The sequence below is a fragment of the Abrus precatorius genome, unplaced genomic scaffold (assembly GCF_003935025.1).
Source record: "Abrus precatorius isolate BTA unplaced genomic scaffold, Abrus_2018 Scaffold7, whole genome shotgun sequence".
NCBI lineage: Eukaryota > Viridiplantae > Streptophyta > Magnoliopsida > Fabales > Fabaceae > Abrus > Abrus precatorius.
The window spans coordinates 16,350,093-16,372,127 of NW_020874417.1; the positions used below are offsets into that span (position 1 = coordinate 16,350,093).

Below are 22,035 nucleotides of genomic sequence, written 5' to 3' on the forward strand. Positions count from 1 at the left end.
AGTGAAACCCTTTTGGTAGAACAATTTTGAGACCTGAACATACATGTGGACTTATCACCTAAAAAGATTGGTTGCAGCTGAATTGTGGTGACTAATAATTTCTTACAAGAAATTAAAGACAAACAACTGTGGGATCCGATGTTATGTTGGATTGTATTTCTCTTGGGGACAAATAAGACAAAAGGTTTTAATAAAGGTGCTAATGGTATTCTCAGATGTCAAGGTCGAGTTTGTGTCCTTAGAGATATTGAATTAAAGAAAGCAATTCTAGAAGAAGGACATAAGGGTAGTCTCAACATTCATCCTGGTGTTACCAAGATGTATCAAGATTTAAAATAGATGTTTTGGTGGCCACGCATGAAACGAGAGATAGCTTAGTTTGTTAAAGCCTGTTTGACTTGCCATAAGGCAAAAAACGGAGCACCAGAGCCCTCCAAGAGAGTTGCAGACGATGGAAATTCCATAATGGAAGTGGGACCATGTGACTATGGATTTTGTGTCCCATCTACCTAGAACAGTTAAAAATCATGATGCTGTGTGGGTCATAGTTGATAGGCTAACCAAGAGTGCGCGTTTCTTGCCAATTAACATGACCTTTAGCTTGGAGAAATTAGCAAAATTGTACATTAGAGAGATTGTCAGGTTACATGGAGTGCCTTCTAGTATTATCTCTGATAGAGATCCTCGATTCACTTCCCAGTTTTGGCAGAGTTACCAGGAAGTTATGGGCACACAGTTGAGGTTGAGTTCTGCATATCATCCATAGACAGATGGTCAATCTGAGCGTATTATTCAGACCTTAAAAGACTTATTACGGACTTGTATTGTAGAGCAGAGGAGTAATTGGGAGGATATGCTACCTTTGGTAGAATTCACTTATAATAATAGCTATCATTCGAGTATAGATATGACACCATTTGAGGCTCTGTATGGCAGAAGGTGTAGAACCCCTATCTGTTGGTTCCAAGATGGAGTACATTTGATGGTTGGGCCTGAAATGCTGCAAGAAACTAAGGAGAATGTTCAACTTATTAGAGAAAAGCTGAGAACTACCCAGAGTCAACAGAAATCTTATACTGACTGACGCAGAAGATCCCTAGAATTTGAGGTTGGTGATCATATATTCTTGAGAGTATCACGCACTACAGATGTGGGACGAGCCTTAAGAGCCAAGAAGTTAACACCTAAGTTCATAGGACCATATCAGATATTACATCGTAGAGGACCAATAGCCTATGAATTAGCGCTACCACCTCAGTTGTTTGGACTACATAATGTTTTTCATGTGTCGCAGCTAAGGAAGCATGTTCCAGATTCGCCTCATGTAATCAAGCCTGATGTTGTGGAGTTACGAGATGATTTGTCTGTGGAGGTCCCAACTGCTCGTATCGAGGAAACTAGAGTTAAGGAACTTAGAAGCAAGTCTATTCGGTTAGTAAAGGTTGTTTGGGATCTAGCAACTGGTGATGCCACATGAGAGTTAGAGGAAAGAATGAGAGAATTGTATCCTCATCTTTTCTCTGAGGGATGAAATTTTCGAGGACAAAAATTTATTTTCAGGGGGAGAATTGTTAGGCTTGTAATATATTATTGAGTAATCTATAATATTTTATACTTGTTAAATGTTAATTGAAAGATTATTTGGTATTGGAATAGATTTAGATGGAGTTTGAAATTTTTAAAAAAAGAAAAGTGAACAGTATCGTATGAACAGTGTCAATGAACAGTAAAACTGCCTATGAACTGTAAAACCGCATATGAATAGTGAAACCACGTACGCGCAGTGACCGCTGACGTCATCAGTGACATCCTCCTGACGTCGTGGCTGATGTCACATATGCGTACAGTACGTCTGCACAGTGTTTCGGCTGTGAATAGTGTCCTGAACAGTGTTTCCGGCGTGAACAGTAAGGCGACGAACAATGTTTCCAACGATGAACAGTAAATTTCAAAAAAAAATTATAAAAAGGGGGCTCCACACAAAATTTTCATTTCTTTACTCCTATACAAGGTTATCAAAGGTTCCAAGGCCATATAACACCATTTTCTCTCATACTAAACCCTCCTAAACTTAGATTTCTCATCAGATCTGAGATTCTACGTTTATTCTGAAGGATTTGAAGTAAGTTTTTATAAGTTTGAAGTTAGATTTACCATTCGTTTTTCTTCTTCTTCTCTTTCTTATAGATAGTTGATGATATCTTAGGACAAACTTTGTTCTAACGCCAAATCTTCGATGAATCTTGCTATAAAATAAGTAATATTCTGTAGATCTGGTGTGAATCATTGTTCTAAGGTAAGGGGAGCTTACTTTAACCTATGAACTATATTTTGAACGGTTTAATATGCTATTTCAATATGTTTTTATATAATTTTGTTAGATATATTGAATAAAAGCTATTTTCTAAGCTGTAATTGTTGTTAATTGATTTAAAATGTTGAGATTTTGGCTAATCTATTATAAACTTGCCATAACTGAGCTGTTAAAATAATTTTAGCGGTGTGCATCATGCTAAAATATATGTTTTGTATCATTATAGAGCCGAGTTACATGTTTAGGTGTGTAGACGTGTAACAGTAAGTTCATGTTGAGCTGTTGTTCTGTGCTGTCTGGATCCAAATACCGGAATGGGTCGCTCCCGAACCGGCTCTATTCCATCTGGATTATTTAGGCTGTGAAATCAGTTGGAAACCATTTTCATGCCGTTCATTAGATGGGCTGGTAATGCATGGGGCTGTTGCTGTGAGTAATATTTTGTTATATATACAATTTTATTTTATTTTTGTGTAAGCTCACCCTTGCATTTTTTTTCTATGTCGTTGTGTACGTGTGTACTGCGATGATCGTACAGTGGTACGTGAGCAGATATAGCAGGTGTTGTATTTACTTCACCAGCTGAGGGGCTAGTGGAGAAATGTTAAAAGCTGGAGTAGAGCAATTTTGCATTAAAGTCCTTTTTCCTTATATTTTGAGACCTCATGTAGAGGGAGCTATGTAGTATAATTTTGGGTATTTTGAATATTATGAACTAAATGTAATATTATGTTGTTTTGTTGGATATTTGTTGTAAGAAACTTTGTTTTATTTTGAATGAGAAGAGAATTTCATACTTATATTCTCTATCATTTATTTATCTTAAATAAGTATGTGATGTAGAAACAATGTTCTCGGTTCCTTATAAAAGTGGTCGTAAGATGGTATTTTCTACACATTGCGTTGCTAATAAAAGCCACCAGATGATGCCTCTGAAGTAATACTGCCCCAATCCCAACATGTTGTAACATATTTTAGTTTTACATTTGTAGTTTTATTTTTATTTATAAACACTTTTCATATGGTTTATTTTTAGAGTTTTATCATTTTTTAGTTATTTGAATAAATTGGGCCTGTTACAAATAAATGCTTTAATTTTGTGTTTTCAATTATTCTGACCTCTGACTACTCTTTTGGTCATAATTTTTTTCTATAGATATTGTTTTTGACTTATTCTAGTTTCATTTGACTCTACACATCCAGGGCTTTAAAATGCATATATGGAAAGCTGGATTTGGAGTTGTTTTTGATTTTTTTATGATTTTTTAAAGTTGAGGCAGATTTAATGAATATTGTTACAAGATTGCATTTAGACTCTTGTTATTTAATAATTGTATTTGAGCTTTTAGATATTATTGAGGCTCGAATTTTGGCCACTTAATTTATCCTAATCAGAACCTTTAAATAAACTAATAAGGTTTTGAATTAAGGGGGGTGTCAGATCAGTGTATTTGTGTGTTTATTATTCCCTTTGAATTGTGTCGCATATACCTAAAGTGTATGAATTTTCATATGTTGGAATATATATATATATATATATATATATATATATATATATGGGCTGTATCTTTGTCGGATAAGGAGCAGTGTGATTGTCGTGCTGTGTGATGATGTTATTGAATGTAAAGTGTAGTGTGAGCTAGAAAATGATTATTAAGTGTGTTATATGTAGTATAATCTAGAAAGTATGGTTAAAAGTTGATATTATCTCAACCGGGAGAGAGATTTGGAGTTTTGGGTGCAGGGTGTCTCGCTTAACTAAGGGTAGTCTTGCCCAAGCGAGAATTAGTTGTGCAGGATTAGACATTATGGAGTGTTCTCGCTCAAGCGAGACAAGATAGATCGCCCTAACTGTCCCCTCGTCCAAGCGAGAAGGGATCTCGCTCAGGCGAGAGAGTCTCGCTCAAGCGAAGAGTCGCAGAAAAAATGGATAACTTTTTGAACCTAATCTTGCCTGGGCGAGAATGCTGCTTGCCCAGGTGAGATACATCTCACTCAAGCGAGGTGTCCCTTGCTTAAGCAAGAATAGCAGAAATCTAAGAGGTTCCAGTGTCTGGTTTTCTCACCTAGGCGATGATGAGCTCACCTAAGCAAGGAAATAGCTCGCTCAAGCAAGAACGTGCAGACCTAGAGGGGTATTTAAGGAGCCTCAGCGCCCCAAAACTTCATTTCTCACCAGACAACCTTTTTCTCTCATTTTCTCTCTGTTCTCTCAATTCTTCTCCTTAGAGAAAACCTTCTCGAAGCCAAATTCCTTTCCAATCAAAGTGAGATCATCTATTTTATTAAGATTTAGGTGAGTTTTTAGAGCTTTGCTCCTGGTCTTTACTCTCATTTCTTACTTTCTTTTTCGCAAATGACTTATACCATGTCGTTCTAAGTAGATCTGAACTGTTTGAGTCATATTTCATACCTAAACGCTTAATCTATTTCTTTGGGACTCACTAGGAGTACAATCTTGGAACTCATTCCAGGTAAGGGGAGATTATTTGAGCTGCTTTATTTGTCTAGTAAATGCTGAGCTATCTAGGAATTTAATTCTATTTTAGCAGAGAATAAGTTGTTGAATGGTCAACCCTAGGTTAAAACCCATAATAGAATAATTGAGTGGATTTCTTCATTGATTAATGAGTACTTAGAATATTGTAATGAGACGTGATCTGCTGAAATACTATTATATATTTGTTGAGAATGTTGAGCCTCATGTGTTATGATGGACTTTTGTTGCTTGACTGTGTAATATAAAATTATTTATGTTTGGGATAACTATTGAAATACGACTGTACAATATGCTGAGACTGATCGATAAGTGTTATAACAGATGTATTTAAATGTTTACTATATGATGTTGTTAGAATTGTATGGAATTTTGGTAGGCAAATGTGTCGAGTGGTAGGCAGGTATGCTGAGTTGTAGGTTCCTTCTGGAGTACTAAGTCTTAATTCCAGTTTGAGCTGAGTTGTTGTTGTTATTATTAAGGTTTATATTGTTGTTCTTGTTGTTATCGTCGTAGTTGTCAGCACTCAGTGAGTTAAAAAGAGTTGTATTGATGAGTAAAAGGTTAGGGAAATTGTTGAATGATAAGCTATTCAAATATTTATGTTGGTAATATATATATATATATATATATATATATATATATATAAATTTACAAAACTTAATGATTATGACTATGTTTCGTAACCTCACCCTTGCATTTTATTTGTGTTGTGTGTGTTTTGCAATGATCGTATTGTGGTACTGAGCAGAGAGGACAAGTACTATAGATATTTTTCAAGCTGAGAGGTCTGACTGAAGAACTTCAGAGACAATAAATTTTTGAAAAAGATTGCATTTTTAGATCGTTTTGTCAATCTCAGTTAGATGATAGATTTAGAATGTTTAGCTACAGTTGAGGAGATGTAATTATTATTTAAAAACTTGTATTTTGAATTTCTCGCTGAATACTTATTATAAATATATAAATTTATGTAATTTTTTGGTATTATATGAAAGTGCCTTAGAACGTTGCTATTTTGTTGATTTGGATTTTGAAGTTCTATTTTTTGAGAAATCTATATTTCTTTCATTGTACATATATTATCTCATAAATAAATAAATGAATTGGGTATAATAATGTGGGATGTCATCGATTCTTTATAAAAACGAAAAAAGGGTCATGACATAGGGTGCGATTAGACACTGAGCTTTTGAGTTTTAGCCGAAATAAGAATTCTTGTTTTTACTTTCTCTCGAATTCTCTCATCCTCTTCTCATTCTTACGTGGATAAAGTGCATCAATGGAAGCCTAAACCTCCCGTTCAATCAGTGGAATCCAAATGTTGTACATTCAATTTCAATTTCGAGCCCAATTGCTCCGAGTTTATTTCCTTTTTCTCTAATCTCAGATTTATATATTGTTATCGTGATTAACTTTTCTGTGGTTAGAATTCAAATTAGGATTCAATTGATATTCTAATTTTATAATTAATTTAGTTTAGGTTAAATGATAATTTGATTTAATCCGTGATCTAGTTTAATTAGGTTATTCGATTGAATTAATAATTGAATTGGGTAAATGTTCAAATTCGGGTTAAAATCTTTAGATACTGTGATAATCAGGATTACAAGCTTTTGGTATCCTGTGGATTGATATTTCTTAATTTGTTTTTGCTCAATTTTAATTTGTTCAAAATTTAATTTTATTAATTCACAGTTTTCAAACTGATGATCGCTCATATTTCATAAGGATTTGTCGCAAATCCTCATCAAAGTATGGAGAAATTTTGTATAGTCTAGGATACAAGCCTAGATTATCTCCAATGACTTTGGTTGAAAATGTGCATTAAACATGTTACAAACATTCACTATGAAAGCAAGTAAAAATTAGGGTTTGTTTGATTTCCAAATTTAATGTAAAAAGCAATTAAGGAAGTTGTAAAAGTCAATCAATAAGACGTAGCAATTCTTAGTTCATTCACGTCATTCTATCCCTATTCCTCTCAACATTTAACACTCTTCCTCTTCCTTTCAATTAGATTAATTCAACAAGTAAAAATCAACCATAAAATCCTTTATAAATTTAAGCAAATTCAATGGACTCCAACCCTTTTTTCTAAGATTACTCAACCTTAGAAATTAACTCAGAATTAAACAAATCAAGTTAAGAATCTCATTAAAATGAATTAGGGTTAATTAAGCAATGTCCCCCTCATTCAACCATTAATTCAATTCAAAGGATTGGGAAAAAGAAATTCATGAAGGAAAAGGAATTGTATTAACATTCATAACCTAGGAATTCAAGAATCCAAGTGAACTCACTAAGGATTACAAAAGATTTAGCCCTTCATAAGGATGGGTCTCACAAATACAAGATGAAAACAAAGAGAACTCAGTGACATGAATGTAAAAGTCAAAGGAAAATAAAGAGAAAAATGTGAATCAAACTTTAGGTTGGGTCCTTGGCTATCACCCCCAAGGCTGACCTAAGCTGTGCAAGTGTTCCCAAAATGGTGAAAATCTAAAAGTGTAAAAAGCTATTTAACCCTAATCTCCAAAAATCTATTTATAGTGAAGTGGTTATCGTCCATAATAGCTACTATGAAAATGATAATAGCTACACGTAGCCTCTCAGTCCTGTCATTCTTCTCTGGAGTTGTCACTACGGCAACGCGTAGCCACTATGGATTTGAAAGTGACTATGCACAGCACTGTATCAGTTTGGCCCTAACTGTAGTTGTCACTATGGGGTCTGAAAGTAGTAACGCGCAGACTTATTGCAATCTGGGGTCTTTATAGTGTTCACTATCACTTTTCAAAGTGATCACTTTGATCTACCCTTTGGATCTAGCTTGCTATAGTGTCCACTATTCTGAAAGTGGCTACTTTCAACTCAAATTTTCTCAAAGGTTAAAAATCCATGGAATAAGTCTAGAAATTCCTGCTCAATTATTCAAATGATCAAAATTGCAAATTATATATATGTAAATCAATGTAAATTAACCAAAAATTAAGAAATCTATGATAATTGACCTAAATGGAATTTTCATCTTATTTACACTTTCTAAGTTTATTTTTTCTATTAAAGAACACTAAAATGACTAGTAAAACTTCAATAAAATATGGATTCATCACAAACCCTCAAAACCTTACTTTCATTCTTTTAAAAAACCTAAAATTGAATTTAACTGAAGATGTGTCTTTGTAAATTGACCTAGGTTAAGCTCTATATTGCAAAATCTTTAGCAAAACTTAGTTGTTTTGATAGCGACTCATCATCGTCTATCACAACACCAAAGGCATCTATATCAATAGTGAATGTTTCATCAAAGTTAGGTAGAGCTAGTGTAGGATAGTTGTCAATGCTTCTTTCAATTGTTGAATGCTTCATCAATTGGTGAGTGGCTTAGCAACCTTCCCATAATTTAGTATGAACCTCCTATAGTAACCTGAGAGTTCCAAAAACCCTCTGAGCTCTTTAATTGAAGCAGGAATTGGCCAATCTCTCACTACTGCAACCTTTGAAGGGTCTGGTTGAACTCCTGTGGAAGAGATGAAGTGGCTCAGATAGTCTACCTGTCCTTTTCCAAAGCTACACTTCTTCTTATTCAAGACTAGGAAGTTGGATTGTAATACTTGTAAGGTTGTTTCAAGCTTCAATAAATGCTCCTCCCAGGTCCTTGTATATACCAAAATATCATCAAAGAATACAAGGATGAAATTCCTCAAGTGCTGTATGAATATATCATTCATCAAGTTATGAAAAGTGGCAGGTGCATTGGTTAATCCAAAGTGTAACATCCTCATTTTTGCTCCCTTCCATGTTCACGTGTGTAATACGATTTCTACTTTTTTTTCTCAAAGATAGTTTAATGTGTTTTATGAAATTTTATGATTTTGGTTAAAGAAATTTTGATATAAAAGTATTTATTTTTTTTTGTTTAAATAATTTGTCGGTATGTGTTTGATAGAGATAGATCTCAATGCTTTGGATTATTTAGAAATCCCATAATTATATTGAGTTCCAAATGCTATACGCACTAGCAGAGATGGTGTAGTAGTAGAAGGGTTAGTCCTTAGTCAGGAGCTGGAAGTCTCTGGTTTCAAACCTCAACAAGGTAGATTTTGCTTCAACAAGTTTTTTTGGAATGAATTGTGAAATGACCAGATTGCCCTCAAAATATCATGCATGCATGAGATAGGTGGCGAAACCATAAGATAGGTGGTGATAGGTGGCAAAATGTGGTGAGCCCTTACATGCGTGATGACATGTGACAGCCATGTGTCAAAGAAGGAGAAGCCCTTGCATGCATGACGCCATGTGTCAACCATGTGTCAAAGAAGGAAGAAGCCCTTGCATACATGACGCCATGTGTCAGCCACATGTCAAAGTAGGAGAAGCCCTTGCATGCATGACGCCATCTGGCAGCCATGTGTCGAAGAAGGAAGACCACCCTTTGCATGCATGACACATATGCAGCCATGTGTTGAAAGCTTGACAAAACCAAATTCATTCTTTCTCCCTCCTGTAAACCTTTCTCTCACCCTCTCTCACGGTTCCTCTCTTCTTCCCCACCACTCACCCTTACTCTTTGAACATCTAAGCAAGGTAAAAACACTATTTCATCCTTGTTTAGATGTTTTTGCACCTCCTCCATAAAAAAGTTTGGAGCTTTTTGCGTCCAGCCATTGTGTGAGTCAGTTCTGACCATTTGAAGGTATTTTTTTTTAGCCTAAACACAGCATATTTGGATTGTTCATTCAAAAATCTTTCCAACACAACTTGTTTCACCCAAAACGGACATCGAATCGTTGAGTTACAAGAAAAACGGTAACACTCCTTCTTGTTTCTGCTTTTTCTGTGTTGCAGCGACAAGTGTAATGCCTCGAATTTTGGTAATATTAATTATTGTTATTTATATAAATCTAAATGCATATATATATATATATATATATATATATATATATATGTGTGTGTGTGTGTGTGTGTGTGTATGTGAGTGTGTGTGTGTGTGTGTGTGTTGATTTAATTGATAATGATGTTTTTGTGTGTAATAAGTATATGGACGTGTGTATTGTGTATATGCATAACTGGTTGGGCTGAAATGGGCTAAGTACCTAAATACAGGGCGAGTGTTGTTCGCAATCTAACACTAGCAAGTGCAATAGGATTGCAGCAAGTGATGAGTAAATTTAAGATCAGAATATCGTCTCCACAGGGAATTTAGGTTTCAAGTACCACTTCACAGAATTATAACCATTTGAGCCATACGAATTTTGGAATGAGATTTATAACATATAACAGCAGTAAACCAAAGCAATTAAAGCAAAGAACTTGCAGAAAAACAGAGTATGTAATGAAATGAGATAGAAATGAAGAATAGTTAGGAATTTACTTCACAAGAATATCAGTATTAATTCAATTATGCCTCTGAACATTCAAGAACTTGGTTAATTGACAATCAGTTTCGCATAGCAATAGCCAAAGGTTAATTCCTTAACTCATTGACCCTAACAAGCAACTAAACCACCCTAGTCCCTTAGGTGAAGTTCAATTCCAAGTTGCATTAAGACTTAGATCCTTAAGATTGCAGAATTAGGTCTCCTTATCCCTAAGAAATCCCCAAATTCTGATTGCTAACTCAGATCAGAGAAGCAAATCCAACTTCCATTGGTAATTGTTCCTCTAAGATGAATCAAATGAATTTCCATTCATAGATTGCAAGAAAAACAGAATTCACCATTCAATTAATCCAAGAACTCAAAATTCAGAAGCAAGAGTCAAATTAATACATCAATTCGAGTTCCATAAACCCCTAACTACAAGAAAACTACTCAGACATGGGAGAAGAGAAAGAAGAAGAAGAAGAAGAACTCTAAGAAGTCATGGCCGGAAGCTCCAATCCGATTCCTCTTTGTGGAAGCTTCAAGACTTGACCCCAATCTTCTCTCTCAATCTCTCTCAACGAGATCTAATAGAAAAACAGAAAAATAAAACTGAACTCTGAAAAATCTGCACGTTTCTGTTATTTATAGAATTTGCGCGTTATCACTTTTATGAGAAATAGTAGCCACGCAGAAGGTTTATGGTTGCGCTTTAACACTTTTATGAGAAAAAGTGTCCACACGCAACTTTCCTGATATTGAAGGCTCTGGAACTATCACTCTTGCTGATAAAAGTGACTACGCAGAGCTCAAGTGGTTGCGCGTGATCACTCTTATGAATAAAAGTGATTACACGCAACTCGCCAGGTTGAAGGCTCTCTGGAACGTTCACTTTCGCTGATAATAGTGGTTACGCAGAGCTTTTCCTGATATTTGCCTCTCTAGAATGCTCACTTTTACTGATAAAAGTGATAACGCCTAGGCTTTCTTCTTCTTTGAACTCTGGAGTGATCACTTTTACTGGCAATAGTGATCACGCCTAGTCTGCACTTTCTTGGTCTTGTGTTTTTGGAGTCCAGACTTACTTCTTTCTTCTTCCTTGTCATCAAGCCTCTATTTTCATGAACCTTGCTCAAATTACTCCTTCAAAAACAAGATTAAAAACTTAATTCCTAAGCAAAAATTCCACAATTGCTAAGATAACTACAATTTTAAAGAAAACTTAAATTCATTCTCTTTTTCTGAGTTTTTCTGCTTTCTTCATATATTTTTCTTATCAAATGTGTTAGAATTATGCTAAAATATCAGTAAAAAATATGGATTCATCAGCGAGATACTGGGCTGTTCTCACTGCAGCAAGAGGATTCTCGCCGTAGCAAGAGGGCCCTGGGAGTAAGGACTGAAACTGTCACTTTCTCGCTGTAGGTAGAGACGTCTCGCTGTAGTGAGAGAGCGACAGTTTGGGGTGCATTTCTGGGTGCAGTCTCGCTGTAGCGAGATTCTACAAAAACCAGAGTGTAGTTTTCTTTGTTTTTTTGCTATAGCGAGAGGTCGTGACGCTGCAGCGAGAGGGCGTGACGCTGCAGCGAGAGTGTCATGACCAGAAAAGGATTTAAAAGGGGTTAGGTTTGGGGAGAGTTATTTCAGCCTCTCCCTTTGAAATTCATTTGATCCTTTCGTTCCTAAAGCCCTATTCCACCGATTAATTACCTCCAAAGTCGTTCGGCAGCGAGATTGGAGCTCGGATTTTTGTGGGGAACTCTTGGAGGTGAGTTTTAAACGGTTAGGGTTTTCGTTTTCCTTCCCTTTCTCTGTTCTTGGTGATTTTTGGAGTTCTCATGGAATTTTTCCATGTGTTTAGGCCAAAAGTCGTGTGGGGAGCATTTCCGTAGTTGAGTTTGGACGTGGGTCTTCAATCCAAGGTAAAGAGGGACTCTACCCTACTTCTTTATGTGTGATTTGCTGATATTTTGTGTGATATTGTGATGTGGCTGAGTAGAGGGTAGGAAATTGCTGAGATATGTGATGTAGGCACTTGTGCCGTTTATACACGTGTGTATATCTGAATGAACATTGTGAAAATGTGGGCTCGATGGTCATGTAATATGAATGGGAATAGGCTAGGGGCTATGTGTGCTGTGAAAATGAAAGGTGGGCCTAGTGCCGTATAGTTGAACAAATATGGGTCTAGTGTCGTGTACTGTTAAATGTGGGTTATGTGCCGTATATTGAAATGTGTGTGACTGGGGCGTAGTAGCACTGCTGTAATGTGCTATGAATGGTTCAGCGATACACTGGGGATGTGGGAGATGAGGACGGTAGAAATACCTTGGGGAAGAGGGAGTAGTGGTGACACTGACTGCAGAACGGGTGCACCACGGGTCACACACTCTCTTCTTAACTAGACCTCTGACCGCTATCTTTGTTGAGCGACCCATGACTGCCCACGTGGTATCTATGAGGCGCGGGTAACCAGCGACCATTTATGGTGTAAATCTGTGATTATACTACTATAGTGAATGTGGCTGGTATGCGTATGCATGGATTTTTGTTTTGTACTTGTGGATATGAAATGTTGCTTGTGATTGTGTTTGTTTATTGTATTGGAATGTTCTGGAGGTGAGACTCTACGTTTATTGTGTGTTTTGGGTAGTGTAGAGTACTCACCCTTACATTTATTTTTAAGGTAACCAAGACGATCAGCACCGGGCTCAGTAAAGGGACGGATGGACTGCTATAGGACTTAGAATTTATTTTGAAAACGTTGTAATTGAACTAGTCTTGTAGCAGTTATTTGATATTAAGTTGTAACCCTTCACTTATTTCGAAATCTTTTATAAAAATTTGGTTATCCGATTTGCGAAATCATTATTTTAATTGAAATTAAATTTAAGGTGTTACAACAAGAGAGACTAAGTTTCATTTTTTTGGTCTCTAAACCTTGCATGCAATTATTCCTTGTAGAAATAACTTTTCAACCATATATAGTGAGCTTAAATCTGACATCATTTGCCCACTCAATCATGTAGAGTATGTGAGTACCTTCATTCTTACGCTTTTATGCAAAAATAGTATAAAGAATCAAGTTTCATGCCCTCTATCTCTTTCAATTTAAAATTTTGATTTTCATAAACTACATGAAGATAGTTTTCCGACGCACTATCTTAAGCTTGATTCAGAGTTCGTTTCACCACTCAACGACTTGATCTCGTAAGTATGACCCAATCTGAATTTTGTTAATCCAATGACCACTGTTTTGCAATTTTTGGGGAAAATTCATATAGAGAAACTGACATGTAAACCTTCCATCTTGTTCCTTATTTTCTTAGCTTTCTAACGCACTTTGTCGCTCGTCGATCAGACTTTAATTGATCAAGATATGCGCCAAATGGTGATACGCATGCAAAGTTCAAAGCTTCATAGAAAGTCTACGTTTTTCACCTTGCATGCAATCTGTTCTACACATTTCACTTGCTAAACCTCCTTGTTTTTAATTGACCTTATTCCTTCATATAGTACACTTCATTAGCTTTTTTCCATAGTCACTTTCGGCGTAAGATTTGGAGCAAAGATCAAGGAGAAAAACTATTTTTATCATGCTATATCCGATTCTCAAAAATTTATGAAAACAGTGAAAATAATGCATTTTTAAATCTCTTTTCATCCAACTTTATGAACATTCATAAATACTTATGAAATCCTTGTAATTAGATCTTTCCAACAAGCTATCTTAAGCCCATTTTCAATCTCATTTGCTAAGTCGAAATGTCGGAACAAGCGGAGGTCTCATTTCAAAAATCAGCAGACACACTCTGCATTAATGTGAGTGCTACGACCAATTTGTATTTTCAAAAATTTGAATGAGTACATTTTTATAAACATAAATGTCTTAGCCTTCAAACAAAATTGGTTGGACTTGATTTGGATTACAAATTAATGAGATATGCAACTTTTAATGAAGCTGTCTCATAATTTCTTTTTCTCTGCTAACAGCAGCAAAAGTCTTCTTTTCGAACTACTTCCATGTGATTTTATTGACATGCATGCATATACTTGTGTTCCTTATGACATAACCTTTTCATCAAGTCATTTTGTGCTCAATTTGAAGTCCATTTGATGTTTCAACGACATGCACAAACTAAGTGTCTCAAATCTGCCAAAACAATCCATGACAATTGAAACACATCTCTGTAAAATCATTATTTTGTACCACCTACATACATGGAAAATTATTTTTAGATTATCTCCATAATCCCGAGGATGTTAGTTTTCAAACCCCTTTTGCGGAACTCAATTTGGAGGTCATTTCCCCTATTTTTAGTCCAAAACTCTCAAGTTACCCAATGCGGAATTCTACAAAAAATATTTTTCTGAAATTGCATGCGGCAGCAACTCTCTCAATTTCTAGAAAAATATGCATATGGAAAACATTTTCTAACCATGTTCCTATATTCTAGGTTATATAAGCTTTATAACAAGCTATCCCAAGTTTGAATTGGATTCTATTTGCTTCCCCAAAGAACGAGGATAAGTCAGCAACTTATTCTCTAAATCGTGACAATTTTACCTTTCCAAAGAGTTATCTTGAGCTTGATTTGGATACCATAGCACTCAATTATCCTCCATGTGGTAAGTGTACCGAAACTTGAAATTCTAGTTGTTCAAAACTAAATACCTTATTGTACCGATATTGTTTTTAGCTAACAAAAAATTATTTGACTTAGTTTAAAACCTCCTTTAATGAGCTTTGTGTTTGTTTCCTAGAATGAGAAACACGTCAGTACCTCGCACACTTCATTTGAATTCTAAACTCCTAAATTATGGGCTCAATCACAAGAACCGCTCAGAAAGGACGTTATCGACCACGTTGAGAAAAAATAAATACAACCTAAATAAGGCAGGGAGTGGAGCATCTTTCCTCACCACGCCGAGTTATTGTCTAAGGTGAGGGGGGAAAACTTTCATATGACTCGAGTTAGGAGTTGAGGGAATGGATAAGAATATACTTGATGAAATTATGAATATTGTGTGTGGTTGAAAACTCTTGAGAATTCCTCACTCTCTTGAGTTTATAGACATATATTTGATATTAAGATTGATATGTTTGCTTGTGTTACTGTGGTGCACATATATATGTGAAATTGTGTGATTAAATACTAAGTTAAGCAAAATTTCATGGTAAATTTTAGACTCCTAAACTTGATGAATCCAAGGAGAATGAAAATTGTCCTTTACAGCATAGCATTAAGTACACCAAAACTAGTTACATGAACTAAGCTATAAATTAACATGTGTATTCTATCACCTAGGAAAATCAAATTAAAATATGTTGGATAGAAACACCTAGGCACTTGATTCTTGATAATTTAGAAAAAAGATATGACCCTTTAATCAAATTGTTGCTTAGTCAATCTAATGAACCACCGAGTCTCATAACTTTAAGTCATGCTAAGCTTAATTACGCTAATTTACAATTTTAGTTTAAATAGGCAAATCGATAATAAGCAAGAAATTGAATAAATTTAATAGATGTTCCAATAATGGATGAAAAAGGAAAGAGAAAATGAAGCCTCGCTTTAGGCATCTGACCCTATAGAAAATTTAATTCAATGTGGTATAGAATAGAAACAAAATGACTTAGGTTATGTTTGATAAAATACTAGTCACATTAATTATACCTGTGGATTTAGAAAATAATAATAATAATAATAAAATCTAAATCCTTGTATGTATCAAAGTGTCTGATGAAAATATTAAATGAACTGCCAGTAGGAAACTTAGACAAACCTAATGTAGGACGCCTACGAAAATAAAATCTACCTTTATAGGTGATGATTGAGGCATTATGGATTTGAATGTTATTATTTGCATATGCATAAGTCTTGCATACATTGTTACACTTGAATATGAATGTGATGATTGCATGATTTTAAAGTCTGGTTTGACACATGTGAATTGATGACCCATGGCTAGTTAAAAGCATGTAGAAATGCATAGGCAGGTGGATTGAGGCCCCCATTGTTATTATAAGACCCTAAAGGGGTGTGTATGCGTTAATGAGAATGCTTAGAGAGAATTGACATGTAAGTATAACCACACTATTGAGTCTAGCCACTTGCCTGTCTTGGACCTAGAATTCGTAATAGAACCTTAACGATTGAATCAAGGAAAGCAAATTTTGCAAAAATCTAACATCTTTTCAATCATAAGTAGTAAAATAACTAGGTGGATAAAATTAGAAATTCAAAGAAAGTGACAAGGCTAATGAGCTAGGGACCCTTAGTGGATGTGCTTGAAAGCATTGGTATAAGTATATGTCAATCTCTTATGGAAATTGTCTGAATAGTTGAACATGGAATGTTGATCCTAGATTTAAACCAACGCCTGAGTGCGTGATGTGAAACAATATGAGATATTAATCCTGATTTGAATTGGCACCTGTGTGCGTGATATGGAGATTGAGCTCCAAAGAGAAATAAACTATTCAGATGGCAATGAGTATGCATACCTCTTCTCTATGAAGGAAGTCACGAGGTTATTTTATAACTATTGTTGGTGAAAGATAGGGAGGACCTCAACGTCTAGGAGATTTAATGCAGTTGGGTGACTTATCAATAGCCCTATGAATGTCCTAGGCCCCAGAACTCTGGCTAGGAGTCTCCACGCGATGCTCCTTTATCCTGACCTTCTCTTGAGGCTTATCATATTAGTCAAGCTAGATCAGTCAATGCAGGTTTGAGTCCTCACCAAACATGCAAAATGTTGGCTGGCTAGTGAAACTCCCAACAACTTCTGATGATAGGAATGGATCCAAGAGTCACATGAGCATAATAAATTATTTTAAGCCAAACCAAAAGTCAACATATGCATAAGTCTCATGCATCATGGTCTGGCATTGAATTGGAAATGTATGAGTTGTTTGCTTGTGAATGAATGAAATTATTTATATTATATTAGTTAAGTTGATTTTCGAAAATCAATGTTTTATATAAGTTTATACTTTCTTTTATTTATTTCTTTCCTTCGTTTCAAGTCCTAACTACTTTTATGAGTATTTGAAAAGTCTCACCCCTCTCTTTTATTCTTGTTTTGGAAATCTTCGATGTCGTGTCCAGGAGCACAGGTATACTCGAGGATTATAAGAAGATTCTGTTATCAAGATTACTACATATAGAAATATAGTTGTGTCAGTCGGATCATGGTCGTATAAGAGAATTCCTGTGCACGTATGGAATTCCATATATTAACTAGGGTTATTAGAGTCAGTGGGTGAATAATTCTTTGATGTTGGATTTTACCAAATTGGTATGATACTAGTTAAGGATTTAACATTTACCTCGTGAACTAATGTGGTATGGGACGCATTAGATCCTTGGAGTACAATGTGTAAAGTGGTATGGGACGCCTTATGCCTTGTCTGAATGTTAAGTCAGTCTCTGGGACTACCAAGGAGAAAAATCTGACAAGTTACTTGTAATTGAAAGTGTGTTTGCTTGATTAGAATATACATGTGACAGACTGTGTGAAAATGATTCACTGAGAATAAGAATCAATTTAGTTTGGATAAAAAAAATTGGCATTTTCGTCATCAGAAAAAGGTCGTTACAATTTAGTGGTATCAAACAATTCATTCCAATCAAACTGTGAGTGTGGGATAGGTAGGCATATTTAGTATTCATGATCCGACATAGGTGTTTAGAAGTCTTAAGTGTCTTGCAAGCTTGGCCCATTGTAGTTACCTTGATACAGGTTGTTGGTATTGGCCACCCGATTTATCTGTTTAGGGTAAGAGAAAGTGTGCCATTTGCAAAGGTGGGTGATGCCACCATTGAATAAGTCTTAATGATTTGTTTAATTCCTTAGGGAATCTAGATTTTTGCTTCTTTAGCGATTGATAATTGTTATATTTGGACAATAATGTTGAGATTGAGCACCTCAATATTATAGTCTTGAAAATGCAAGAGTCATGGGTTAAAGAGGCAGAATTTGCAATAGATCGAGGTATTAGGGACCATCTGGTTGATGCATGATTTAAATTATGTCAGAAAATGTGTGGAATGGGTAAAGTGAGACTCTATGCTTGTGTATGTGTGTATGATAATGTAGAGTACTCACTCCTAGATTTATTTTTCAGGTGACCAAGATGATCAGCACTAGATTCAGTGAACGGGAGGGATATAACTGTTATAGGACTTAAAAATCTTTTGAAAATTTGATGTATTTAACTTGGTCTTATAGCATTTGTTTTGTCTCAAACTTATAACCCTCCTTATCTTGAAATACTTTACTGATCTTATGCATTGGGAATCATTTGAAATGAATTTTTTATTATTCCTATTTTATTATGAATTTAATTTATTTGAAAATTAAATTAAGGTATTACAGTCATTCTTACTCACCGACACGCACAACTTCCTTTAAAGAAGAAGGTCAATCCAAAGGAACCTTAATGTTTAATACTTCAGAATGAATGATAATGGATACAACATAGTCTATTCCTAGACTTGAAACAAACATAACAAAACTAACTACCCTTCCCACTAAAGGCAAGTTAACTATTTTTAATTGTCATTCCCTCGTGTTTATGCCACGTGGCATTCATCCTATTTTATATACAACAATTGATTTTGGGCTAGATTTTGCTTAAGAATGCAAGAACCAAATATTGCCTATAATGTGCTTGAGAATATGCATCCGTTAGTTGCTTAATCACATGAAATTCATTTCTTGTGTATAATATGTCAACCTAAAACTTGTTTCATATATATATTTGACTCTCCTTCTATTTTCCTTTCTGAGAAATTAGTGCCTATAGGATCTTTTTGTGAGCTCTGCATTGTCTTTCTCTGTAGTTTCAACTACTTAAAATGTGTTTCCTCTATTGTGAATTTGGTCAGATCAAGATAGGAAAATATGCTAGGCAAATAAGTTTGTATGTATGTGAGATTGTCTTCAGTTACATAATAAGTCATGTAAAATGATAGTATTTTCAAGAATTGATTTCGTGTACCTTTACCGGCGTATGAGACAGAGTTATTGTAAAATGTGTTTTGTTTTCTAAAAAAAGGGATTGAGTTGAATGAATTGATATATAATTTAGGCTTAAATATACTTTTAATTCTTATATTTTTATAAAAAAAAAATTAGTTCTCCTCTCTGACTTGCTTCAACCAAAAATTGATATGCGGCAACCTCGTAATAGACCACATCAGTGAAAAATCTTAAAAATTCACGACCATGTAAAAACCGAAACCAAAATAAATAGTTCAAAGAGACTAAAATAATAAATAACTAAAATGTAAAGAATAAAAAGCACACTTAAATGTATAATTTATAGCTGGTAACATAGAGCGAACTTGATAAGTGTCATATAACTAATCATATGTTAAGTAGGCATGAGTACCAATAGCTTTCGTTTTGGGAGTTTTTGCATTGCTGGACTTAGAAATTGAGAGAAGTAGAGATGATTTTGGTGAAGAAGTGGATACTGGTTTAGAAGATGAAGGGCTTCTGTTGTTCATCTTGTCTTCCTCAGCTAGCTGTATATAAGGAGGATTGTGCACCTCATTGGTGGTGACTATGACATCAGAAGGTGTTAAAAATTGGGTGGCTTGAATTTTGCGACTATTTTTAGGAGAAGTAGAGAGAGCATTTCTCGTTAGGTAATGGTCAAATTGAAGCATGAGCACTTATATATGAGGCTCTTTGTTACTCTCCTAAACCATTAGAGAAACAAAAGCAATCTTAAGTGCTTTGCTAGTGAGATACAATACAGAGCTAACCGTCAGGGGATAGTCTTGGCTTTTATATAATTATTATTTAGTATAGAGTGGATCATCTTTTGATCATTCTTTACAATTATTTTGTTTATGCTTCTGCACACCTCTGGAACAAACACTTGCGGGAGTATTTGACTCTGATAAGAATGGGCTTCTCATGTTGACTCTTTCGTTGATAAGTTTTTCCCAGTTGTACAAATTGCCACCCGAGCCTTGGCTGTTTATTAGTTCTATTTTGAAGAGAAATAAATTTTAGAATATTTCACTCTCCTCCCCCTTCTATGTAAGATTAGGTGATGTTTGTCGTGTTTTTTACTTACTTGAACATAAAGAAACTAGTGTGCCAGTGACATTAACGTGTTTTTGGGTAATTCATTATGTAAGACTTAATTTGAAACAATTGCATGCTCCTATATTTATTATCTATTCAAATTTTGAGAAAAGAGTACGAATAGGTTCCTTTATTTATGTACTGCATTGTTTATTTTCTTTATATACCTTATAATTATGGAGAGGGGCTTAGTACTGTATTGTTTTCAACCATAAATGATTAAAGTTTGATTTGTAGTTTAAGATTTAAGTTTGATACCTCTAGGCAAAGTTCATCCTTTTAAGAACCATTTGTTAACATTCTAGTTTTTATTACTGATTTTAATGCAGATACGTAGAAACTGAAAATTTTGGAAAAAAAAAAAAAACTGGTTTAAGCTCAAACTGGTTTTGAAACCGGTTAAATAAAACCCAAACTAATTTTAAAAAATAACAATTTAGTTGTTCAAAACTACAATTTAACTGGTTTGGTTGGGTTTTAACATTTTACAAAATCCAAATTATAAACAGGCCTAAAATTGCTTGTAATTCAATTGTCATATGTACTCTGTCAGATTATTTTTCTTCATCTTATTTGTTTTGGCTAATGTCGGTCGAGAAACGATGCAGAGGATGGTGGGACCTGAAATTCAGATTTACTGGCAGCATTGCAACGGTAGGGAAAAACATGTTTTGTCGGTATTGTTATTTTGAAGAACAGGTTGCAGTTTCGTGGAATTTCATCAGCTTAATGACAAATTGACTGTACTTGTGTTTCTTTCTCAAATAGTTAGATATTGCTCGTTCTATATTACGATTCGGTTTTTCTAATTTATGGCTTAGAAAATATTTTAAAATTAACAAATATTATTAACTCATAAAATTTTATTATATCCTATTATTTTGAATACAAATTTATTATACATATATTTTTAGGGTTTTGTTCATTTCAGTTTTTAAAATTGAGTTTCAGCATCCACAAATACAATTTTTTTATAAAATAATACACAGTTATTGTATTAAAATTATAAAACTATAATAAATACTTCTTTTTCTAATAAAATTTTATTATTATTAATTGTTTATTCTTAACTCTTAACTTTTAGAGTTGAGGTTAAAAAAAATTATTTTATACCTAGGTACATGTTAGAAAAATGATTACGATTTTAGTGATAATTACGATGCAAAACAAGTATTATAAATTGGATCAAATAAGATCAGTCTCTTCTCACCCTTTTAATAAAATAATAATAATAACTTTAATATATCCTATGCATCATAAATTTAAAAGAAAAAATAAATAAACTTTAGCATATCCGTATGTAGCACTAAAGAAAAGTGTTCATTGACACTCTTATACAGAATTCATACCCGTAGCTATGCAACATTGCACACTATTGTTTGTGTGGGTTCTAACTAGTTGTGTCATACTCATATAGTCCCTATGTTAACATTTCAAGCTCCTCCTGCAATGTTTTTTTGTAGGGTGGGCATAGTACGGATTGATTCTAAACCGAATCGCAATCTATTGAAATTATGATGCAGTTTAGAGATTATTTGTAAGTATGAATTGAACCGAAATATATTGATTATTCAGTATGCATTCAACTAGGCTCTTTCATAAAGGCCTAGTAGGGGCATGGCATAGAAACACATTAAAATCGAACAGTTCAAACTACTTTTTAAAGCCCATTTGCACCCTCAAAGGTATACCCCATGCGATCTCAAAATTACTTCAATGGAATCATTGCTGATAACCAAATTAATATA

General features: G+C 34.6%; 1 protein-coding gene across 1 annotated transcript; it reads right to left on the reverse strand.

Annotated features, from left to right (window-relative positions):
• Positions 1-8,182: 8,182 nt before the first annotated feature.
• LOC113871553 (uncharacterized mitochondrial protein AtMg00860-like) lies at positions 8,183-9,225 on the reverse strand. The gene is made up of 2 exons (XM_027508645.1): positions 9,050-9,225; positions 8,183-8,471 (listed from the first exon to the last, which is right to left on the reverse strand). Exons 1-2 carry the CDS (start codon positions 9,223-9,225, stop codon positions 8,183-8,185), a joined length of 465 nt encoding a protein of 154 aa, XP_027364446.1.
• Between the last annotated feature and the right edge of the window lie 12,810 nt (positions 9,226-22,035).

Excerpts from the sequence above, each read along its gene's own strand:
- LOC113871553 (XM_027508645.1), bottom strand. The coding sequence starts at position 9,225 with ATGGCTGCCAGATGGCGTCATGCATGCAAGGGCTTCTCCTACTTTGAC. Across the intron at positions 8,472-9,049 it reads TGTCACATGTCATCACGCAT|GACCTGGGAGGAGCATTTAT; the intron begins GTAAGGGCTCAC and ends GGTATATACAAG.